Source organism: Gasterosteus aculeatus, chromosome 8 (genome assembly GCF_964276395.1).
Source record: "Gasterosteus aculeatus chromosome 8, fGasAcu3.hap1.1, whole genome shotgun sequence".
Taxonomy (NCBI): domain Eukaryota; kingdom Metazoa; phylum Chordata; class Actinopteri; order Perciformes; family Gasterosteidae; genus Gasterosteus; species Gasterosteus aculeatus.
This window is the reverse complement of record NC_135695.1, coordinates 20,971,618-20,989,929: the sequence shown is the minus strand read 5'-3', so window position 1 is coordinate 20,989,929 and position 18,312 is coordinate 20,971,618. Positions and strand designations below refer to the sequence as shown.

Here is an 18,312-nt window from a genome sequence, read left to right as displayed (position 1 = left end):
AGCAGACAGGTGGACCGGGGGGTAAGTAGACAGGTAGACAGGGGGGTAAGCAGACAGGTGGACCGGGGGGTAAGTAGACAGGTAGACAGGGGGGTAAGCAGACAGGTAGACCGGGGGGTAAGCAGACAGGTAGAGCGGGGGGTAAGCAGACAGGTAGACCGGTGGTGAAGCAGACAGGTAGGCCGGGGGGTAGGCACACAGGTAGACCGGGGGGTAAGTAGACAGGTAGACAGGGGGGTAAGCAGACAGGTAGACCGGGGGGTAAGCAGACGGGTAGACCGGGGGGTAAGTAGACGGGTAGACCGGGGGGTAAGTAGACGGGTAGACCGGGGGGTAAGTAGACGGGTAGAGCGGGGGGTAAGCAGACAGGTAGAGCGGGGGGTAAGCAGACAGGTAGACCGGTGGGTAAGCAGACAGGTAGAGCGGGGGGTAAGCAGACAGGTAGAGCGGGGGGTAAGCAGACAGGTAGAGCGGGGGGTAAGCAGACAGGTAGAGCGGGGGGTAAGCAGACAGGTAGACCAGGGGGGTAAGCAGACAGGTAGACAGGGGGGTAAGCAGACAGGTAGACCGGGGGGTAAGCAGACAGGTAGAGCGGGGGGTAAGCAGACAGGTAGACCGGGGGGTAAGCAGACAGGTAGACCGGGGGGTAAGCAGACAGGTAGACCGGTGGGTAAGCAGACAGGTAGACCGGGGGGTAAGCAGACAGGTAGAGCGGGGGGTAAGCAGACAGGTAGACCGGGGGGTAAGCAGACAGGTAGACCGGGGGGTAAGCAGACAGGTAGACCGGGGGGTAAGCAGACAGGTAGACCGGTGGTAGCGCACATCGTTTCATGGTACTGACCTCAAAGCACCATCTTTTCTTCTCATCTCAGCTCTTCAGCAGGTGAACTGATGATGTAAAACAAAGAGAGAAGTAACCTTTGGATGGTTACCATAGTAACTGAGGACGCGTTGCACAGTTTCAGTGTCGGGTATCAATATGGATTTTAAAGAGAAGACTGTATCGGATCACAATCGTCAGTCATGATTTCAGATCGAATAATCTCTTCCCTCTCAAGGAGATTCACCGCTCAACTACTTGATGAAGCCTTCAGTTTGTTTTCCCTCTCCTGGTCGGGCGGCCTATATTAGGCCTTACGATGTGGGACACAAACCTGGGAAGGCCCTGATTCTTTTTGGGTCAATGGTCCAGATTGCAGGGGAAGACAAAATGTCTGGAGCAGTTTATCTTCACTCACCTCCTGCGGGCAAGCGGGTCAGCCCGGTCCTCCTGGTTCTTCAGAAACTAAGACCAGTATTTAAAACCTCCTTGTTTTGTGTTTGCAGGAACGCTGTTGACGGGAACAAGAAGCTGTTCGCCATCTACGACACCAGGTAACAATCCCCACAGGACGTCTCCTGAGGAGTGCAGCTCCAATTTCATCACAGATTCTTTCTCACGAAGACCTTTGAAGAGTCCTTAGAAATCCATCCACGCAACACGGACACCCTTATATTTTAGTTTAATTGTTTACTTTATTTATTTACTCTTATTTCTATTACTTTCTGTGTCACACTGTTACCAGTACTACTTTTATTTTTACACCTAATTGTTACTTTATTGCTCACATATGTTTCTATTGTATTCTTCTGAGGATTATCTTTGATCTAATGTTTGACCGAATAAATTCTGCATGAATATACTGTACATACATGTAAAACCAGTGTTTTAGTCCTTTAAAACTCCTAGTACATAATTATGACGTATCGCCATTTCTTAAACCTAAAAATCATTTGAATGATCCTCAGATGACTTTAAGACCCCAAAAGAATGTGTAGCATTTGTTTGGATTTAAAGGAGCCAAATCACACCCATTTACTTGTTTTCAAGGTTTCTATTGGGACATGTTTGCATGGTTTCATTATGAGCTATCGGTAGGTTGAGTGCTAAAACGTACCGGGAGGGTGTCCGTCCATCGCGGGTGTCCGTCACCATTGTCTTCTGTGTGTTTTCAGCGTGAAGGAAACGAGGGACATGTCACATGTCAAAGACACTGTGGACAAACTGTTGAAGGGATACGACATCCGTCTGCGGCCGGACTTTGGAGGTAAACACGTGCGCGATCGCACCAAATCCTCATGGTCTATGATCAATCAGTGTAATGAACCGTGTTCGGTTTGTTTCAAGGCGCACCGGTGGCTGTCGGCATGAGCATCGACGTGGCGAGCATCGACAGGGTGTCAGAGGTCAATATGGTAAGTTAACTGACTTTCTGTACTATTTTATTGATTGGTTAAATTCCTTAGAATATAGAGAACCACTTTCATATGGGACACAAATGATCATTTACTGATGCTGACAACATGTATTTGTTTTAAGATAAAAGAATACTGTATTAATCCTAAAGGAAGATTCTTTAAAGATGACAAAATAATCATTTTTAAAAACGAGAGAATAAAAATATCAACATATATGAACAATTGAACAACAATTAAGTTTACAAAAAATAACTGACACGTCTGCCAATCAGAACAAAATATTGATCAGAGTAAGTAATAAATAAATTACAACATTCTACTGAATTACAAAAGATAAATACAAGAGTAAAAGTTTACAATACTTAATTGGAGGAAGTATTTGTTGGTGTCTATAATAATATAAAACCTCATCTTACCCTGCTTTTGAGTCAATCAAATTTAGAAGAAAAAGTGTGATTTAAGGATGTCGGCAAAACATTTCAGAGACTGAGAGAAAGTCCTAAACTTTCCTGCCTCTCTGCCTCACGCATTGGCTCGAGGAGAGCAGGAGCTAACTAGCCAGCTAACTAGCCAGCTCTGGCTACCTAACGTTAGTCCAGGACGTGCTAGCTAGCTAACTACCCAGCTTTGTAGATAGACATGGTGGCTACCAGTAGCCCTGGACTAGCTAACGTCATGTAGCCCTGTAGATAGCTAGCTAGCTAACTGTCTAGCTGTTTTCCCCGAAGCTCAAACGCTCTCCTCCAGGTCAAGTTGTCTGCCAATGGCGCTAAGGTGGTGCTAAGGTGGTGCTAAGGTGGTGCTAAGGTGGTGCTAACGCCTCACATCCTTCTCAAAAAGTAGTTTTGCATTTCACAACCTTGTAACCGAAAAACTGTTCATATAAATAGAATGTATTAATAGTTGCATTAATATAACAGTTATTAAACCGGCTGGGGCTTTATCTCACAGTTCGGTGCTTCAAAGCATCATTAAATGTGTGCGGTGACACACGCATGTTCTCACATCTAATTTCTCATAAAAATAAAGAATTCAAAGCTCCATTCAAAAGTTTAATAGAAGCTTTAAATGATATTCCTTAAATGCACGAGAAGCACCTCAAATGAAAGGTGACTTGTTATCAAGTAATACCATCTCTAGAACAAACATAAATGAATCTGCACAATCTGCACTGCCTGAACAGTCTGGTTTGTGAGCAGGGCGCCGTGTTGATGTCCACAGCGGTTTGCGTCAGATAATCCTCGCACGGTTTCACATCCTGGTTCAGTGGCCGACTGACTCCAGCACTGACGCCCCGGTGCTCCTGCTCCGGTCGGAGCCTTCAGGGCCTCCAGATTAATGTCTTATGCCATCTATCATCGGGCCGGGCTGCTGACGGAGCACGATGCCCCGTCACATGCAACCAGGAGGAAACAGCGGTGCTGCTGTTTTTTTGTGCGTCTCCGCCCGGCAGCCCAGTGAGAAGAGAAAACACAACCTTATTTCATTGTTGTAGATAATGGGATCAGGTTTTTTTTTTTGTTCTTCAGTTGTGGGAAAGTTCTCATTTTCTCTACAACACATTTTACAAACATTATGCGATGTCAAGGAAAACAAATGAAATGCTGAGCAGAAGTTTTCAAGCTGGCGACGCATTTTTTGTTGTTGTGGTGCCGTTAGAGTGCTGCTTTTGGGGTAAATTGTTCATGCAGATGGAACAGACGGGAATACGTTTCCTCCTCATCTGAACTGGACACCATGAACTCTCTCAGCCCGTCCAGTCAACCTGTGTTACGTATGTGTGGATTACTGTGAGTTGCTCTGAGGCAACACAAACATCAGTTGTTACGTTGTAGCATTTGCATGTCCAGATTATATATTTGGGTAAATTTATTCAAAGTCAAATCTTGTTCTTCAAGTAATTCAATCAATTAATTGCCCTTCTCAAACTGCTTTGATCTCTCTTATGAGCAATTCAATCCTTGATTCTTCCCGGAAAAGATTACATGAAGTCAGCGGGATTTAAAATATGATCTGTTTACGTGGTGAATGAGTTCAAATGCCACTTTACAGTTTACACAACCGTTTGACCTTATGGATTCAATCGTACTCCGTTTTGACAGACGAGGCCGCGTGTCCAGAGCGGTGACGCGAGCCGTCAGTCATCTATTTACAACCCAGTGAACGGACGTCCGTCAAAAGCTGAGCCTGGCCAAAGGAAACACAACTCTTACAGAGCGCCTCACAAAGTGTATCTGTGCACGATGGGCCGTTAATCCGCTGATCATAGACTATACTCCGAGCTCTCAGAAGAGCGGATCTAAAACCAAGAGCAAGTGTTCTTCCTGTTAGCAGCTGGACTCTTCATCCTCACATGTGGGGCGGTCTTCCTCAGCCCAATTCCACTTTACTTATGGAGTGATGACGAGCAGAGCTGGCTGTCCTTCAGAACATCCATCACACGTGTCGTGGGACATTTTTCACTTTTCCACAAGTTATTTTACTCCTTTTTTTAAGCCACATTTCACCAAGTGATCCACCAGGAACTCCCTCTCTTATTTTGAAATACGTCAATAAGATCTAATTCAACAAGGATTCATCGTGGAGCGTATTTTTTTTAAAGTTGTCTCAACAAAATAATAATAATAATAATTGATTTGACTGGCAGTTCTGCTCCTGGAGCCTCCTCACATCCAAAGGACAAAAGAGATTATACATCTGCAATCCATCCTTCGCGAGCCGTCGGACGCGTTTCATTCCTTTTGGAGATGTGAAACGTGGTCGGAGGCGACTTGAGAGTGGGACGAGTTTGTGGTTGAGGCCTCTCTCTCTCTCTCTCTCTCTCTCTCTCTGGTTTCTGTTTTCACACAAGTCTCCCGCCCGTTTTAGCCCGCGTGGGCTGAGCCGAGGCTCGTTGTCTAGGAAATGAGAAGTATTTATAACGTTTCTCGCCCTACTCTGCCGCTCTCCTTTTTCATTTCTACTTCGTAGAGGCGACGTGGAGCGCCGGCGTGTTTTTCGGGGGTCGCTCTTTCGGGGGCCTCGTCCCACCGGTTCCCTTTCTAAAAACAAGAAGCACCCGTCCAGGAACAAGAGCTGCGAAGCACCGACTCCCGGCGGGGCTGTTGGTGTTAAGACTAATCCATCACGCGCTAAACCTCCACATCCCTGCGACACTTTAACATGATCCGACCTCCTGCCCGGAGGAGGCGTCGGCCCTTAAAGCGTCGCCGCCACGACGGATGTTCCCCCGGATTTATGTCCAACGGGTTTATTCGATAGAATAAGTCACGGCGACACATCTGTTGGCCCTCGGGGCTCCTCGGGGCTAACAAGGACTAAAGGCCTCATCATTTTTCTTTTCTTTCCTTTTCCTCCATCTTCTTTCTCCTCCATCCTCTTTTGCTTTGTCTTATTTTTGTTGTCCTCCTCCTTTTCCTTTCAGCTGTAAATGGCAGTTTAAAGGTCCTGATGGTGTTAAATGGGTCCGACTGCACATCTTCTTTTTTTTTAAATCAGATTGACGTTTTTATCCTTGCTAAAGAAGTTTTACTGTTTAAATTGAGACGTATTTAATCAAAGTAATTGATCGAAAGGAATATGCTTTCCTACCATTTTGAGTTCTGGCCTTTTTTGGAGATGAGTAAGCTTAGTTTTGTGATGACGAGAGTTTCTTCAGTTATTGCTCTATTGATGAGATGTTATACAGTTGTGTAGAAGAATTTCTACAAGTCTGATTTTTCTCTGATAGAGTGATTGGAACTGCACCAATTCTGTCAAGAGGATTCAACGAGAAGCTTCCCAGAAGATTGTAAATGGACCAAAAGTGCCACTTCTTTGTCACAAAAAACATTCATGAAGTTTGGTTATTTTATGACTTTATTATGGGTCAACAGATCAAATCTGCTGGGTCAAAAACATACAGTGCATCCGGAAAGTATTCACAGCGCTTCCACATTTTGTTATGTTACAGCCTTATTCCAAGATGGATTAAATTCATTACTTTCCTCAACATTCTACACACAACAACCTGCAAATTTTGCAAAAAAAAATTTGCAAATTTTTTCAAATCTGTTAAAAATAAAGAAGGAAAACATAACATGTACATAAGTATTCACAGCCTTTGCCATGACACTCAAGATGTAGCTCAGGTGCATCCCGTTTCGGATGCACTGTACATACAGCAGCGCTAGGTTTTGGTTACATGTCCGTTGGCCATTTTTACTTCAATTAGGGGCTTTCGGTCCGTCCACAAGCTTCTGGCAAGCTTCTCGTTGAATCCTCCCGACAGAATTGGTGCAGTTCCAATCACTCTATCAGATAAAAATCTGACTTGTAGAAATAACGGGAAACTCAAGAGAGCCTCGACATTATGTTCTTTACAAGTGTATGTAAACTTTTGACCACAACTGTACTTACTCATAATAGTTATTCTTAATGGGCAGCTTCATTTGGCATCACATGAGGCTAAATCCTGATAAGACTCAGGTAGACTTCAGATAGTTTATGTTCATCTGATGTGTCACCAATATCAATATGTATAATGGTCAGGGAATGAAAATGACACTTTGGCACCAAAGAGCTGGTTTAGGACCCTCCATTTGTCAAACCCAACGCCGTCTCCGTGGCGTTTCAGCTCTCCGTTGAGCTCCCACCTTCGCTCTGGTGAGACAGCGGCAGGACATCCGGTGACACGGAGTCGCGTGGGCGGACGCGTGGACGTCGGTTGTCCTCGCCGCGGAGCACGGATCCGCCCGGCGGAGCGGGCCGGGCCTCCCCCGGCAGACGCTGCCTGACGTGGACGAGGTTTGACTGGCGCGCCGTAACCACGTCTGAAGGAGGACAACAGCGGGGAGCGACGCGACCGTCTCGTCCTCCCACCGGGCCTCATTTACTCGCCGGTGCTGAAAGCCGAAACCTCCTTCTGTCCCCTGTGGTTTACGTACCTGACGGCTCCCGTGAATCAGAGGCAGGGGGCCGGAAAACTGGGGTTTTTTTTCGGGATGGTGATTGGAATCCTCACAGACACAATATTATACTTCTTGGTTTTCAGTGGAATGGAGAACAGGAATAAAATATGCCGATATTTCACGTTACGATTCTTGAGGCCAGTTTAGCGACGGCATGCTGACGCGTCGAGTTCCTTCAAAACGTTCCAAAAAAAGGGTAAAAAAACGTTAAAAATAAAAAATGTGCTTAAAGGCCTTTAGTTGTGTGTCAAAAGTCCCTGTTGGCTTTGTATCATATTCAGTCACCTGGTTGTGATAGTAAACACAATATTAAACTCATCAATATTAAAAAAACAATTTTTAAATTTTTAAAAACTGAACAAAATTGTTGGCAACTTCACCATCATAGCGTTAAACATAAAAATATAATATTAACATTTTTTTGCTGCGCAACATCGTTTTTGTGTGCATGTATTTTTTTTCATCTGGTATTTAAGAGAAAGATCAAGCTACACGAGTACACAAGTATTACACAAATTATCGAGTTAAATGAACCTACTAGATGATCCTTGTGCTGCAGAGAGGTGACTTGAAACTAGAGACTGAGACCATAAACTCATGTTTACAATGTTTACTGAGGCGATAAGTCAAGAGAGAAGTAGATTCATTTTCTCATAGACTTCTATGTAGGCAAAGGAGTCGCCTCCTGGTGGACATTAGAGAGAATGCAGCTTTAAGACTTCACTGCTGCATGCTTGCTCACACAATGAAAAACCCTTTGAGGCCTAGAATAGAGCCCTGCGGGACCCCCTCGCCCCCCCGCAGCTTACACAGGGTACGAGGAGGGCGTTCGGTACAGTGAGTACAGGGAGACGGACGCGTATACATTCGTTTCTGAGACTGCTGCTGGGGTGAAATGATCTGGAGGATCTGAAACGGACGGAAATAGTCGAGGTCCAGACGCTGAGTGAGCGGGTTGATAGATGGGCTCCATCTCTGTAGTGGAAGAGCTGTTGTGTAAAGCTGATTCACTCGGCCCACAGCTCAGCTGCATGTGGGAGGGAGCGTAAAGGGGGCGTCTTCTTACCAAGTCTCAAGCCTCAGATTTCCTACAAATATGTTACACGGCCTTCTCCCTCTGCCTCTCTTTACATGCGAAAATGGAGTTCATTATATAACTGGAAAAATACTTTCCAAAACCAGAAATACATTAAATGGAGGAAAATAAACTTTTCGGCACATAAAATAAATATGTCCTCTGACTGTACAAGCAGGCTAAATCATTCACAAGAATCAATACCATATTACACTGTCGGTCCAACCTCGTGGCTTAATTCATTCTAAACACTGAACCAGCCTCCGGTTTTTCAGCCGTGTCGTTGAGAGAATCAACCAAAATAAAGCAATCCTTTATTATGTCAAAATGAGATCAGCAGTTTGGAACCATGCGCACTGGAGATAATTAATTCTGTCTGGAAGTTGTGCTATTGCTATTGATTTTTATATCCAAAGTAAAGATCTGGGCATTTCTTAAACACTTTTTTATGAATATGAGATTGCACCAGAGGATTGAAATGTAGGCATTTTCTGCGATGCCAAGTTTTTGTGTATTTCCTGCGACCTGCTTATTTATTTAAGAGAACATTAGTCAGCAAAACAGCCGAGCGAGCTGGTAAAGAGCTCCATTAACGGACTCGAAAAGCTTTTGTGGCTGATGGATGCAGTAGTGGAGCAAGCTGCGAATGCCAATAAATTATTCAAATAGACTCATGTCGTTGCATGTAAGGCTGTTAATATGTGATGAAATCTATCCAGCTCGCTATCCATCCATCCACCATCTATTCATCCATATATCTATTCTTTCACCCACCCGTCATCTAGTTTTCCGTACATCTATCTATCCATCCCTCCAACATATATTCTTCTCTCTATCCATCCATCCATCAGCTATTTCTCCATATATCCATCCTGCATCCATCCAGTTATCTCTATCCACCCGTTAACATTAACCATCATCCATCCATCCTCCAACAATCTGTCCATTCTCCATCCATCGACTCATCATCTTTTCATCTGTCCTTCATCCATCATCTACCCACCCACCCTGGATCCATTCTCCATCCGTCCATCATCAATCTTCCATCCATCCATCGCTATCCTTACCTCCCTATCTAGAAATACAGTGTTGGTGTTGTCGGGTGAACGTGGTCAGTTGCTGGACTGGAAGCGAGGGGTAGATGGCGGTTCCGCAGTATTGGGAATCCATGTGAAGGCCAGTGCCAGTCTCGTGCACAGAACAGCTGAGAGAGGTGGACCTTGAAGAATGTTCACCCGGGGGCAGACCAAAGAGAATCCGAGCTGTTTGACGATTCTATAAATATCCCCATTGTTCCTTAAAAACAATCCTTCCTGAGCTCCGGGCTGTAGACACTGAAGATAAATTAGAAGAAAGAGTTTGGACATTTCTGTAAATCTGGCCTGAAGAACCCGCCTGGAACAAAAAGCACTTTATTCGTACCGTATCATGTCGTATAGTCGCACATCTCCGACCCCTATTTATTGTTGAGTACATAAAAAAACCTCACACGCTGCAGTTTTTCTCCCCTCAGGACTATACCTTGACGATGTACTTCCAGCAGTACTGGAGGGACAAGAGACTGGCCTACGCGGGGATCCCGCTCAACCTCACGCTGGACAACCGAGTGGCAGACCAGCTGTGGGTCCCGGACACGTACTTCCTCAACGACAAGAGGTCCTTCGTTCACGGCGTCACCGTTAAGAACCGCATGATCCGACTTCACCCGGACGGCACCGTCCTCCACGGCCTCAGGTGAGCCCTGTTGCTTCTCCGATGGTCAACGCCCGTTACCCGGTTGCAAAAAGAACACACTTCGTGTCATTATCAACACCCCCGACGATCGGCTAGCGATCCATTGCTAACGGTTATTAGCCGCATTCGCTGGCGGCTTTTAGGCCTCTCGTCTGTCCGTCGCCGGGAGGCCTCAAGTGGCCAAGTGTCTCATCTGTTTGGTCGACGTCCTCCGAGCTGCAGATCACGTCTCCCTCAGGTTTATCAGGGTAAACCTCTGAAGTGCCATTTGCAGTAACTGACAGAGAGTCTGATCCTCAAACACAGAATAATGAATGTTTCCGCACCGCCGGGATGTTCGTGTCTTTCCGTGAGTCTTTGTTCCGTTTAATGTGTTGCTACAGGGCCCCGGGAAGGAGCTCATGGCTGAGACTTCACTTTGTATCTTCCTCTTCGATAACGTGTCTTCATTACCTTTTTAAGAGACGCTCTGAGTAAAGAACCTCTCGTGTGTTCAGAATCACGACGACAGCAGCCTGCATGATGGATCTGAGGCGATACCCGCTGGACGAGCAGAACTGCACTCTGGAAATTGAGAGTTGTAAGTTTCAGCCCCACATCTTGTTCTCGGGGAAGAAATACAGCTTTGCTCGCTCCCCTCCTTTTGAAAATATGAACAGCGCCATGATTCCCGTAAAAGAAAAAAAGCTTCTCACACAAGAAGCACCCGGAGACGGAAAACTGCACCGACGGCTGAACTGCTCTTCGATTTATTAAGCGGTCGTATCTCAGCCAGATTGCTCGCGTCTGCGTCTCCGGCGAGAGCTGCTGAGTCGCTGCAGTCGTTTCTGTAGTGAAGCGGCGAGGGATGTGAGACGAAACTATATCAGGAAATGATTAAATTAACTAATCCATCATTATTATCCTCGTTATTTGATGCTGCTTGATTGTCAACAGAAATAAATACACCACGGATTAAATGTGTAATTTATTTATTATTTTATAAAAAAATATATATATGCATCTCAACATACCCATATTCCTTTATTATTTTTAGTTTTTTGGTTATTTACTTAACTTATTCAGACACAGTGCTTAAGCGAAATAAGTCGATTTCGTTAAAACACTTTAAATGTAAACTTTTAGAACCACAGATTCCTCCACTCGTAATAATCCCGCCTCCCTCCTTGTTCCCCGTGTCCACGTTTGCAGACGGTTACACGACGGATGACATCGAGTTCTACTGGAAGGGAGGCGACACCGCCGTGACCGGGGTGACGCGCATCGAGCTCCCTCAGTTCTCCATCGTGGACTACAAGCTGGTCTCCAGGAACGTGGTCTTCTCCACAGGCGAGTTTCGCCTGAAGCTCACGCCTTGAAGCTTTTCTGGTCCCATTGTCGGCAGAAAGTGTTGTTGCTACAAAGAGCCTTTAAAGGTTGAAGTGAGGCCGTGGATCAGTGTTCACATTAGTCAGATCAAACTCTCTCCCCCCAGCAGCAGAACCCTGATCCAAAGAGCGAGGGCCGAACTCACACCATGAATTACTCTCTCATTACACCAAAAAATGATTATTCCCACAGACGATGTAGCAGAGGCTGAACATTTCTGAGAGGACGATACAGGTGTTTGATCTGATCTTTTAACGTCTTCTATGTAGCGCCAGGAGCTACACCTTTTGGCGGATGGCATCTTGTGGTTTTTACCAGAAGAGCACATTTGGATGATGTTAGCAAAGGTTAGCTCGGTTAGCAAGATGCATCTGTAATTTCCCGCCTACTTTGATGTTAATTTGAAATGCAAAACATGCTTTAAACCAACAGTTTTATCCTTTCTGTCAGACAGAACTTTCTGAACGAGAACTCTAGCTGTTATTTATTATCTCTTCAACGTCACCAAACTCCATTCAGAAAAAACGTCATTTCACCACTCAGAATACGGCAGCTGTTGGTCTGCTGCTGCATCCGTCTGTTGGTTGGTTTCTGTTATTGTGAGACTTTCGTGTTTTAAAAGTTTGGTTCAGTTCAGCGAAGTCTGTTTCCTCACTAATAATCTCAAGTTCCATAAGATGATTTGCTTGCTTCCTGTTTCTATGGCGATGGAAAAAAAAAACATGGTCCCATCGCCATAGAAACCAAAAGAAAGTGCCAGACGTCTGCTTGTTCGTCTTGTGTAACAGTCTTCCTCCTCTTCGTCTCCTCCTGCAGGAGCCTACCCTCGACTCTCCCTGAGCTTCAGGCTGAAGCGGAACATCGGATACTTCATCCTGCAGACGTACATGCCCTCCATCCTCATCACCATCCTTTCCTGGGTGTCGTTCTGGATAAATTATGACGCCTCGGCTGCCAGAGTCGCATTAGGTACGGGCGCGCGGCGGCGCGCGGCGGGTCGACCCCGGGCCGGCTTCACCTTGAGTCCTGACGTCCGTTTTGACCGATGGACGAGCCGTTCATTCCCGCGAAAGTTCCACGTGAGGCAAAGACTTCAGTGTGATGAAATCACCCGAATCCTCGGCATCCAAAGGGCGACGCAGAGCTTCTGTCCCCGCGTCCTCTTACCCTCTTAAAGGCCTTCAAGTCGTGACTAGCAGCTACGAACTGCTAACTGCTAAGAGCTTAAGCTCTTAACATAAGCTCAGAGTGAAGGTTTTATCAGGCTGATATCTGGTGTAAGACTTTCTTCTGACCCCTTGGACTGAATCAATGACAGAAACACACTCAAAATACGTAACTTAAAAGGTCAAACAACTAAAACTTAAAAAACTAAAACGCAACTTGAAGTTGAACTTGAAATCAATACTTAAAAATTTCTTAATAACCTAAATGCATTGACTTGCCTCAATAAACAAACTGTTCATCTTTATAAGGACCGAAATGGACTCGTGTTGCTGCACAAAATTTACCAGAAAATGAGCAGTAACATTTCAGAGGAAATAATCCAAACTGTTGCGTGAGCGTTTGGGGGAGGAGTTAAGCGAACCGCTAGTGATGACACCCTTTCGTAACGCGTCCCTGCGCCTTTAACGGCCGCCAGCCCAGCAAACTGCGCTGAAACCATACGTTTCTTCTGGTGGAGGACCTCTCCGGGTGAGGCTCCTCTTTGTTCCGCAGAGATCGATGCTGTAAAGCCACAGAGGCCTCGCCTCCCCCACGCTCCCCCCCCCCCCCCCCAGACCCACGCTCGCGGCAAACGCCGCCACGCTCGTGGTGTAATTATGTAAGCCTGAGTCGACAGGAATAGACGCGGCCTCCGCAAACACAACACGGACCCGTTTACTGTTGATGGTGCACATTACGGAGGAGAATTACTACGCCGCGGTTTGTTGTGTATCTGCTGAGTGCGTTCGCTCCGAGAGCCGAGCGGTTTTCTGCTTATCCGACAACCAGCCGGGGTCAAACTTTAAGAAGAGACGCTCGGGAACTTTCATCCCAACTTCTCGAGTGTTCTTCATATCAACCCCAGTATTGCCACACTAATGGATTTTTGATTAAGAGGAGGTCCGTCACATCTTAAGTCACTGATGTGGATCGTCAATACAAAGAATCGATCAGGCTCCTTGATAATGATGTTGGGCTTTGGAGAAAAATGCTTCTTTGGTTTCAGAAGGCTGCTCCGTCTCTCACTTCAAGATATGCAAAGGACAAACAGATAAGATGAAGAATCTTTCCTTTGTAGTTCGATCGTGTCCTGTAATCGACGCACAAAGCATCATTTAGCATTTCAGCTCAAATTGAGGGCCGCAAAAGGGAAACTATATATAAGTGCCGTAAAAGTGAAGAATCTTCGGATGTTCTTCGGAATATATGTTAAAATATGTTGTTTCTGAAAGGTGCTTCTGCGCTCTAAGAGTTACGAGACAAGGCCTAACGTTTATTGGTGTCGGACACCCTGCACCAACCCCCCACTTCATCAACTTCTGCAGTGTTTTTAGTAGTAATAACTATTAGTAATACTAAACACGAGAACGTTGTCTTCGGACAAACATCAGTTGTTTGACCACCGTACATTTTGGACTTGGGTTCAGTCGTGTTTATCTTTAATTTGCAACACTGTGACTCATCTTTAATCTTTTGCTCCTGCAGGGATCACCACTGTCCTCACCATGACGACCATCAACACCCATCTGAGGGAGACTCTGCCCAAGATCCCCTACGTGAAAGCCATAGACATGTACCTCATGGGCTGCTTTGTCTTCGTCTTCCTCGCCCTGCTGGAGTACGCCTTCGTCAACTACACCTTCTTTGGAAGAGGTCCTCAGATGCAGAAGAAACAGGCTGAGAAGGCCCAGAAGGCCAACAATGAGCGGGAGAACTTAGACGGACCCACGGTGAGTCACAGAGTGAGGTTCAGGACCACCAGTTTGAAGCCCATCCCCGCTGGAGATCACGGGTGGGGAAGATGACACTGTGACATGCACCACCTCCTCACCTCTTAACCGACCTCCACTTCTGAACAGTGAAGCCAATGCCTCATGTCTTAAAGCTGCATTCTCTGTAGTGACCAGCAGGGGGCGACTCCTCTGCTCCCATAGACGTCTATGAGGAAATGACTCTACTTCTCTGTAGTGACCAGCAGGGGGCGACTCCTCTGCTCCCATAGACGTCTATGAGGAAATGACTCTACTTCTCTGTAGTGACCAGCAGGGGGCGACTCCTCTGCTCCCATAGACGTCTATGAGGAAATGACTCTACTTCTCTCTTGATTTATTCCCTCAGTAAACGTTGTAAACACAAGTTTATGGTCTCAGTCTCTAGTTTCACGTCTTCTTCATACAGCATGATGTTCATTTAGTGACTAATGGTCCACTTAGCGAGTGAAAACATGCGATAACACAGTCTGCCCCACTTGAACATCTACAGGAGGTCTGTTTGTCATGTGGAGCAATGTATATATGGGTATTGAATGTTCACCTCTGGACTTCTCCGGTCCGACAACTTCCTGTCTGCCTGTTTGATCCCCCGTGGACCCGTCCAGCTGACCCCAGCTCAGTCAAAGGGCTCTCTGTCTGTCTTTCTCCTGGCTAGTCCCTTCTGGGTGGAGGCCATTGCAGAACTTGGTCTGTTAGACTGTCCAATCAGGCAGGAGGGCGTTGTCCCTCTCGGCGGGTGAGTGTCCGACTCCGTCTCCGGCTGTTGTGTCCCATCCGTGAGACGTCCATCAGTCCCTCACACCCCAACCGGCCATATTCATGTCACAATCGCCATCACAGGGAAGCAAATTCATCCGTCGGTTCGCTTCTCGTCTGTGGTGTTTTATTGTCTCTGAACCCTGAATGAATGAATGCGAACAAGCATCAACGTCTAAAAACATCCACGATGTACAAAGTCTGACGAAACACAAACAAAAACGTTCTACAACAAAGACGAAAACACACCTCGTGTGTACCAACGGTTGTGTTGCAGGGGGAGAAGTTCTACAGCGATTACAATTAGTCCTTTTCACAAAGATTCAGATTTCCCCTTTTCTTAATCAGTCACTGTCTCTGAAAGATTCATGCTGCCGGCCCGTTCATATTTTACCACGTGAACTCTTGTCATATGAAATCCAGGATTTATGTCCTACGTCGGGATTCACAAACAGGGGAAATATTTATCTCCCATTTGAAGGTCACGAGCTCCTCAAGCAAACCTCCTCTCGCGTTAATCTCACACGTCTTCTCCGGCGGGTCACACGTCCTGGTTCTGCATCTTTTGAAAGATAACTTTGTAGATGTCTTTTATTTGGAGAGCTTGTTGCCGTTCAAGCCGAGCGCCGCTCAGAGCGCCGATGTGTTTGTAATGTTGTGTAAATTATACAACGTGCGTTCTCATGAGTAATAAAACCACCGTGGGAAGTTTAACGGATCTGATGGAAGGTCATATTTCTCTGTTAAAGGAATCAAAAGTTTGGTCTTCAGATGAATTTAGAATGTTTTTACCATTAAACCATTTACCATTATGTTTTTTTCCCATGTAAAATAATAAAATAGTATGAAAGTGAAGCTCATCAAATGCAATTAGTTGTGACCGGTCAGGATTTGGTTTGAACATTAATATCGACGCTAAAACAAAGATATTGGAACAAAGAAATGAATACGAGCAGGTTTTTCACATCTGAAAATGTCCCACAGAAGATGAATGTTCAGCGTGTCACTTCCTGCGGTGTCTCGTGGCCACGCCGTCGCGTCGCTGTGTCCACATCGCGCTGGGAATGATTTACGAGCGGTGACTTCAGCATCGGAGCGCATGCAGCCCGACCTTGAGCTGATTTGTGAGGCGTGATTTGACTTTGGGACGGGGGGGGGGGACCGGGTCGTGGAGGCCGAGCCTCAGCCCCCCCCCCCTTCTTCTTCTCTCTTTTTAACATGTTTTTCTTGCTTTTTTTCCGTCTAGGTCGACACCCGGGGAAACATTCTGCTGGCGACCTTGGAGATCCACAACGAGGTGGGCGGCAACGATGTGGAGGCCCACAACTGCTCCTCTTCCTCCTCCTCCTCCTCCTCCTCCTCCTGCGTGGTGTTGGACAACTCGGGCGTCCAATACAGGAAGCCGAGCGGCATGAGCGAGCCGGGGCGCCTCGGCCCGGCGAGGGACGCCCGGCTGAAGAAGATGCGCCTGCGCAGACGATCCTCGCAGCTCAGAATCAAAATCCCGGACCTCACCGACGTCAACACCATCGACAGATGGTCCCGGATAATATTCCCCTTCAGCTTCTCCCTCTTCAACACCATCTACTGGCTCTACTACGTCAACTGACGCACGCGTCGGTGGGGCGGTGTTACGTCACGTGACCTTTTTAAAAGAAAATCATAGCAAGCCTCTATGCGGAACATTTGTCTCGCAAGACTTTGATGAGATGTGAAAGACTCCGTCGTGGCTGCGCTGCGTTCAGGTACAAACGGCCGTTGCCAAGGCGAGTCGTTGCCAACGTGGGCTCGGACTCTTAGCTCATGATCCGATAGGAAATCCAGACCAAGAACGGATCTCCGGCCGTGGTGGTCACGTGACAATGTTAAGAAGAAAATGGCGGCCGTGGTTATTGGTGGGAAAACACGTCAAGATTTTGCCAACGCGGCGCACTTGAGATCATGTGACACGTCGCTCATGTTATGGATCCCACTGCTCATCGGTTAAGGGATGGTCAATGACCTCGAGTGATGAAGGGTCCTAATTCCAATCCAAGCGGGTCGAACCGCGGCCGTTGGGATTCAAAACCCGGCGTTAATCCAGCGAAGTAAGTTCATGCAGTTGGTAAGTCTGTGTTCTTCAAAGTAGTGCACATGAAAATGGCTGCACTTAGCATCCTGCTAACGCCTGTTCTACTCTAATCAACCTTATTGGGGAACACAATTGTTATTGTCTTATTGGTTGATTCTTCCACTACCTGGAGTTCTGCTTCGGTCCGTTTGCTTTGAAGCCGACGTTGGAGCTGCTGTGACGTTTCTGTCGGTTCTGCCGATATTCAGAGGAATATCTGGACACTTTGTGGGAAAATTAGAGAAGATCTCCACTAACCAAGTTAGCTTAGTTTAGCGTTAGAAACTGCTAGCATCTCTTTTATCAACCCTGAAACTCTTTATGTGAATTAACTGTTTAAATGTCAAGGTTTTATTTCATACTTGAAAGGAAACTACTTTAAATTTTAACATCTTGGAACCAATTCTCTGTGTGAACACATCTGTTTGCCTCCGCTTCCAGTCTAAGCTAAGCTAAGCTAACTGGCTACTGGTTGTAGCTTAATGTTTAGCTCACAGTAAAGGACAGTGTTCTGTAAATATTTTACCCATAAATACTTCTACTAATTTTTCTGTCGTAAACCAACAACAATGTTTGAGTCACGTGACCGCTGTTTTTTTTGTTATTTTATTGTAAAACTGTTTTTGGGTCAATGTGTTTTAAAGATTTCTGTGAGGATATTTTGTTGACTTTGTGAAATTCAATACATTGTACGTACATCACAAAGCGACTTATTTTTAATAGATTTCATCTGCAAACTGTCCCGTTTTCTCGACTTTCTGTCTTTTCTCAGTGATCCCTGAAACAACGTTATCGTTCCCTCTGTGTGTTGAGAATATAAAACGATATCACAGCCCGGAATTATTTCCATTCCTTCCTCAATCCTATAAGTGAAGGAGAAAATCGCAGGGAGGAGTGGGGGGGGTGGGGTGGGGGGGGGCGTATCTCCACGGCAACCGCTGTGGGCGTTCACGGCTCTCAGCGCTCCATCTGCCCCGTTTAAGCGACTGACAGCGTAGGAGTGACACCACCTGTCACAAGTCGCCTGACGGAGGCCGACACACACACACACACACACACACACTCTGACGGAGGGTTTCACTGCTCTACAGTTTCATGCATGTT

At 46.2% G+C, this 18,312-nt stretch overlaps 1 protein-coding gene across 2 annotated transcripts in view; it reads left to right on the top strand.

Annotated features, from left to right (window-relative positions):
• The window catches only part of gabrb3 (gamma-aminobutyric acid type A receptor subunit beta3), a 29,734-nt gene extending 11,687 nt beyond the window's left edge, over positions 1–18,047 (top strand). Inside the window, exons 2-11 of one of the 2 annotated variants that reach the window (XM_040183835.2) lie at positions 1,327–1,374; positions 1,996–2,087; positions 2,168–2,235; positions 9,776–9,996; positions 10,494–10,576; positions 11,188–11,325; positions 12,181–12,333; positions 14,056–14,300; positions 14,998–15,078; positions 16,345–18,047. In XM_040183835.2, coding sequence (XP_040039769.2) covers positions 1,327–1,374; positions 1,996–2,087; positions 2,168–2,235; positions 9,776–9,996; positions 10,494–10,576; positions 11,188–11,325; positions 12,181–12,333; positions 14,056–14,300; positions 14,998–15,078; positions 16,345–16,707 — 1,492 coding nt within the window. In that variant the 3' untranslated portion in view covers positions 16,708–18,047. The remainder of the gene's footprint in view (positions 1–1,326; positions 1,375–1,995; positions 2,088–2,167; positions 2,236–9,775; positions 9,997–10,493; positions 10,577–11,187; positions 11,326–12,180; positions 12,334–14,055; positions 14,301–14,997; positions 15,079–16,344) is intronic. The other variant, XM_040183836.2, reaches the window with a different exon arrangement.
• Positions 18,048–18,312: the final 265 nt, after the last annotated feature.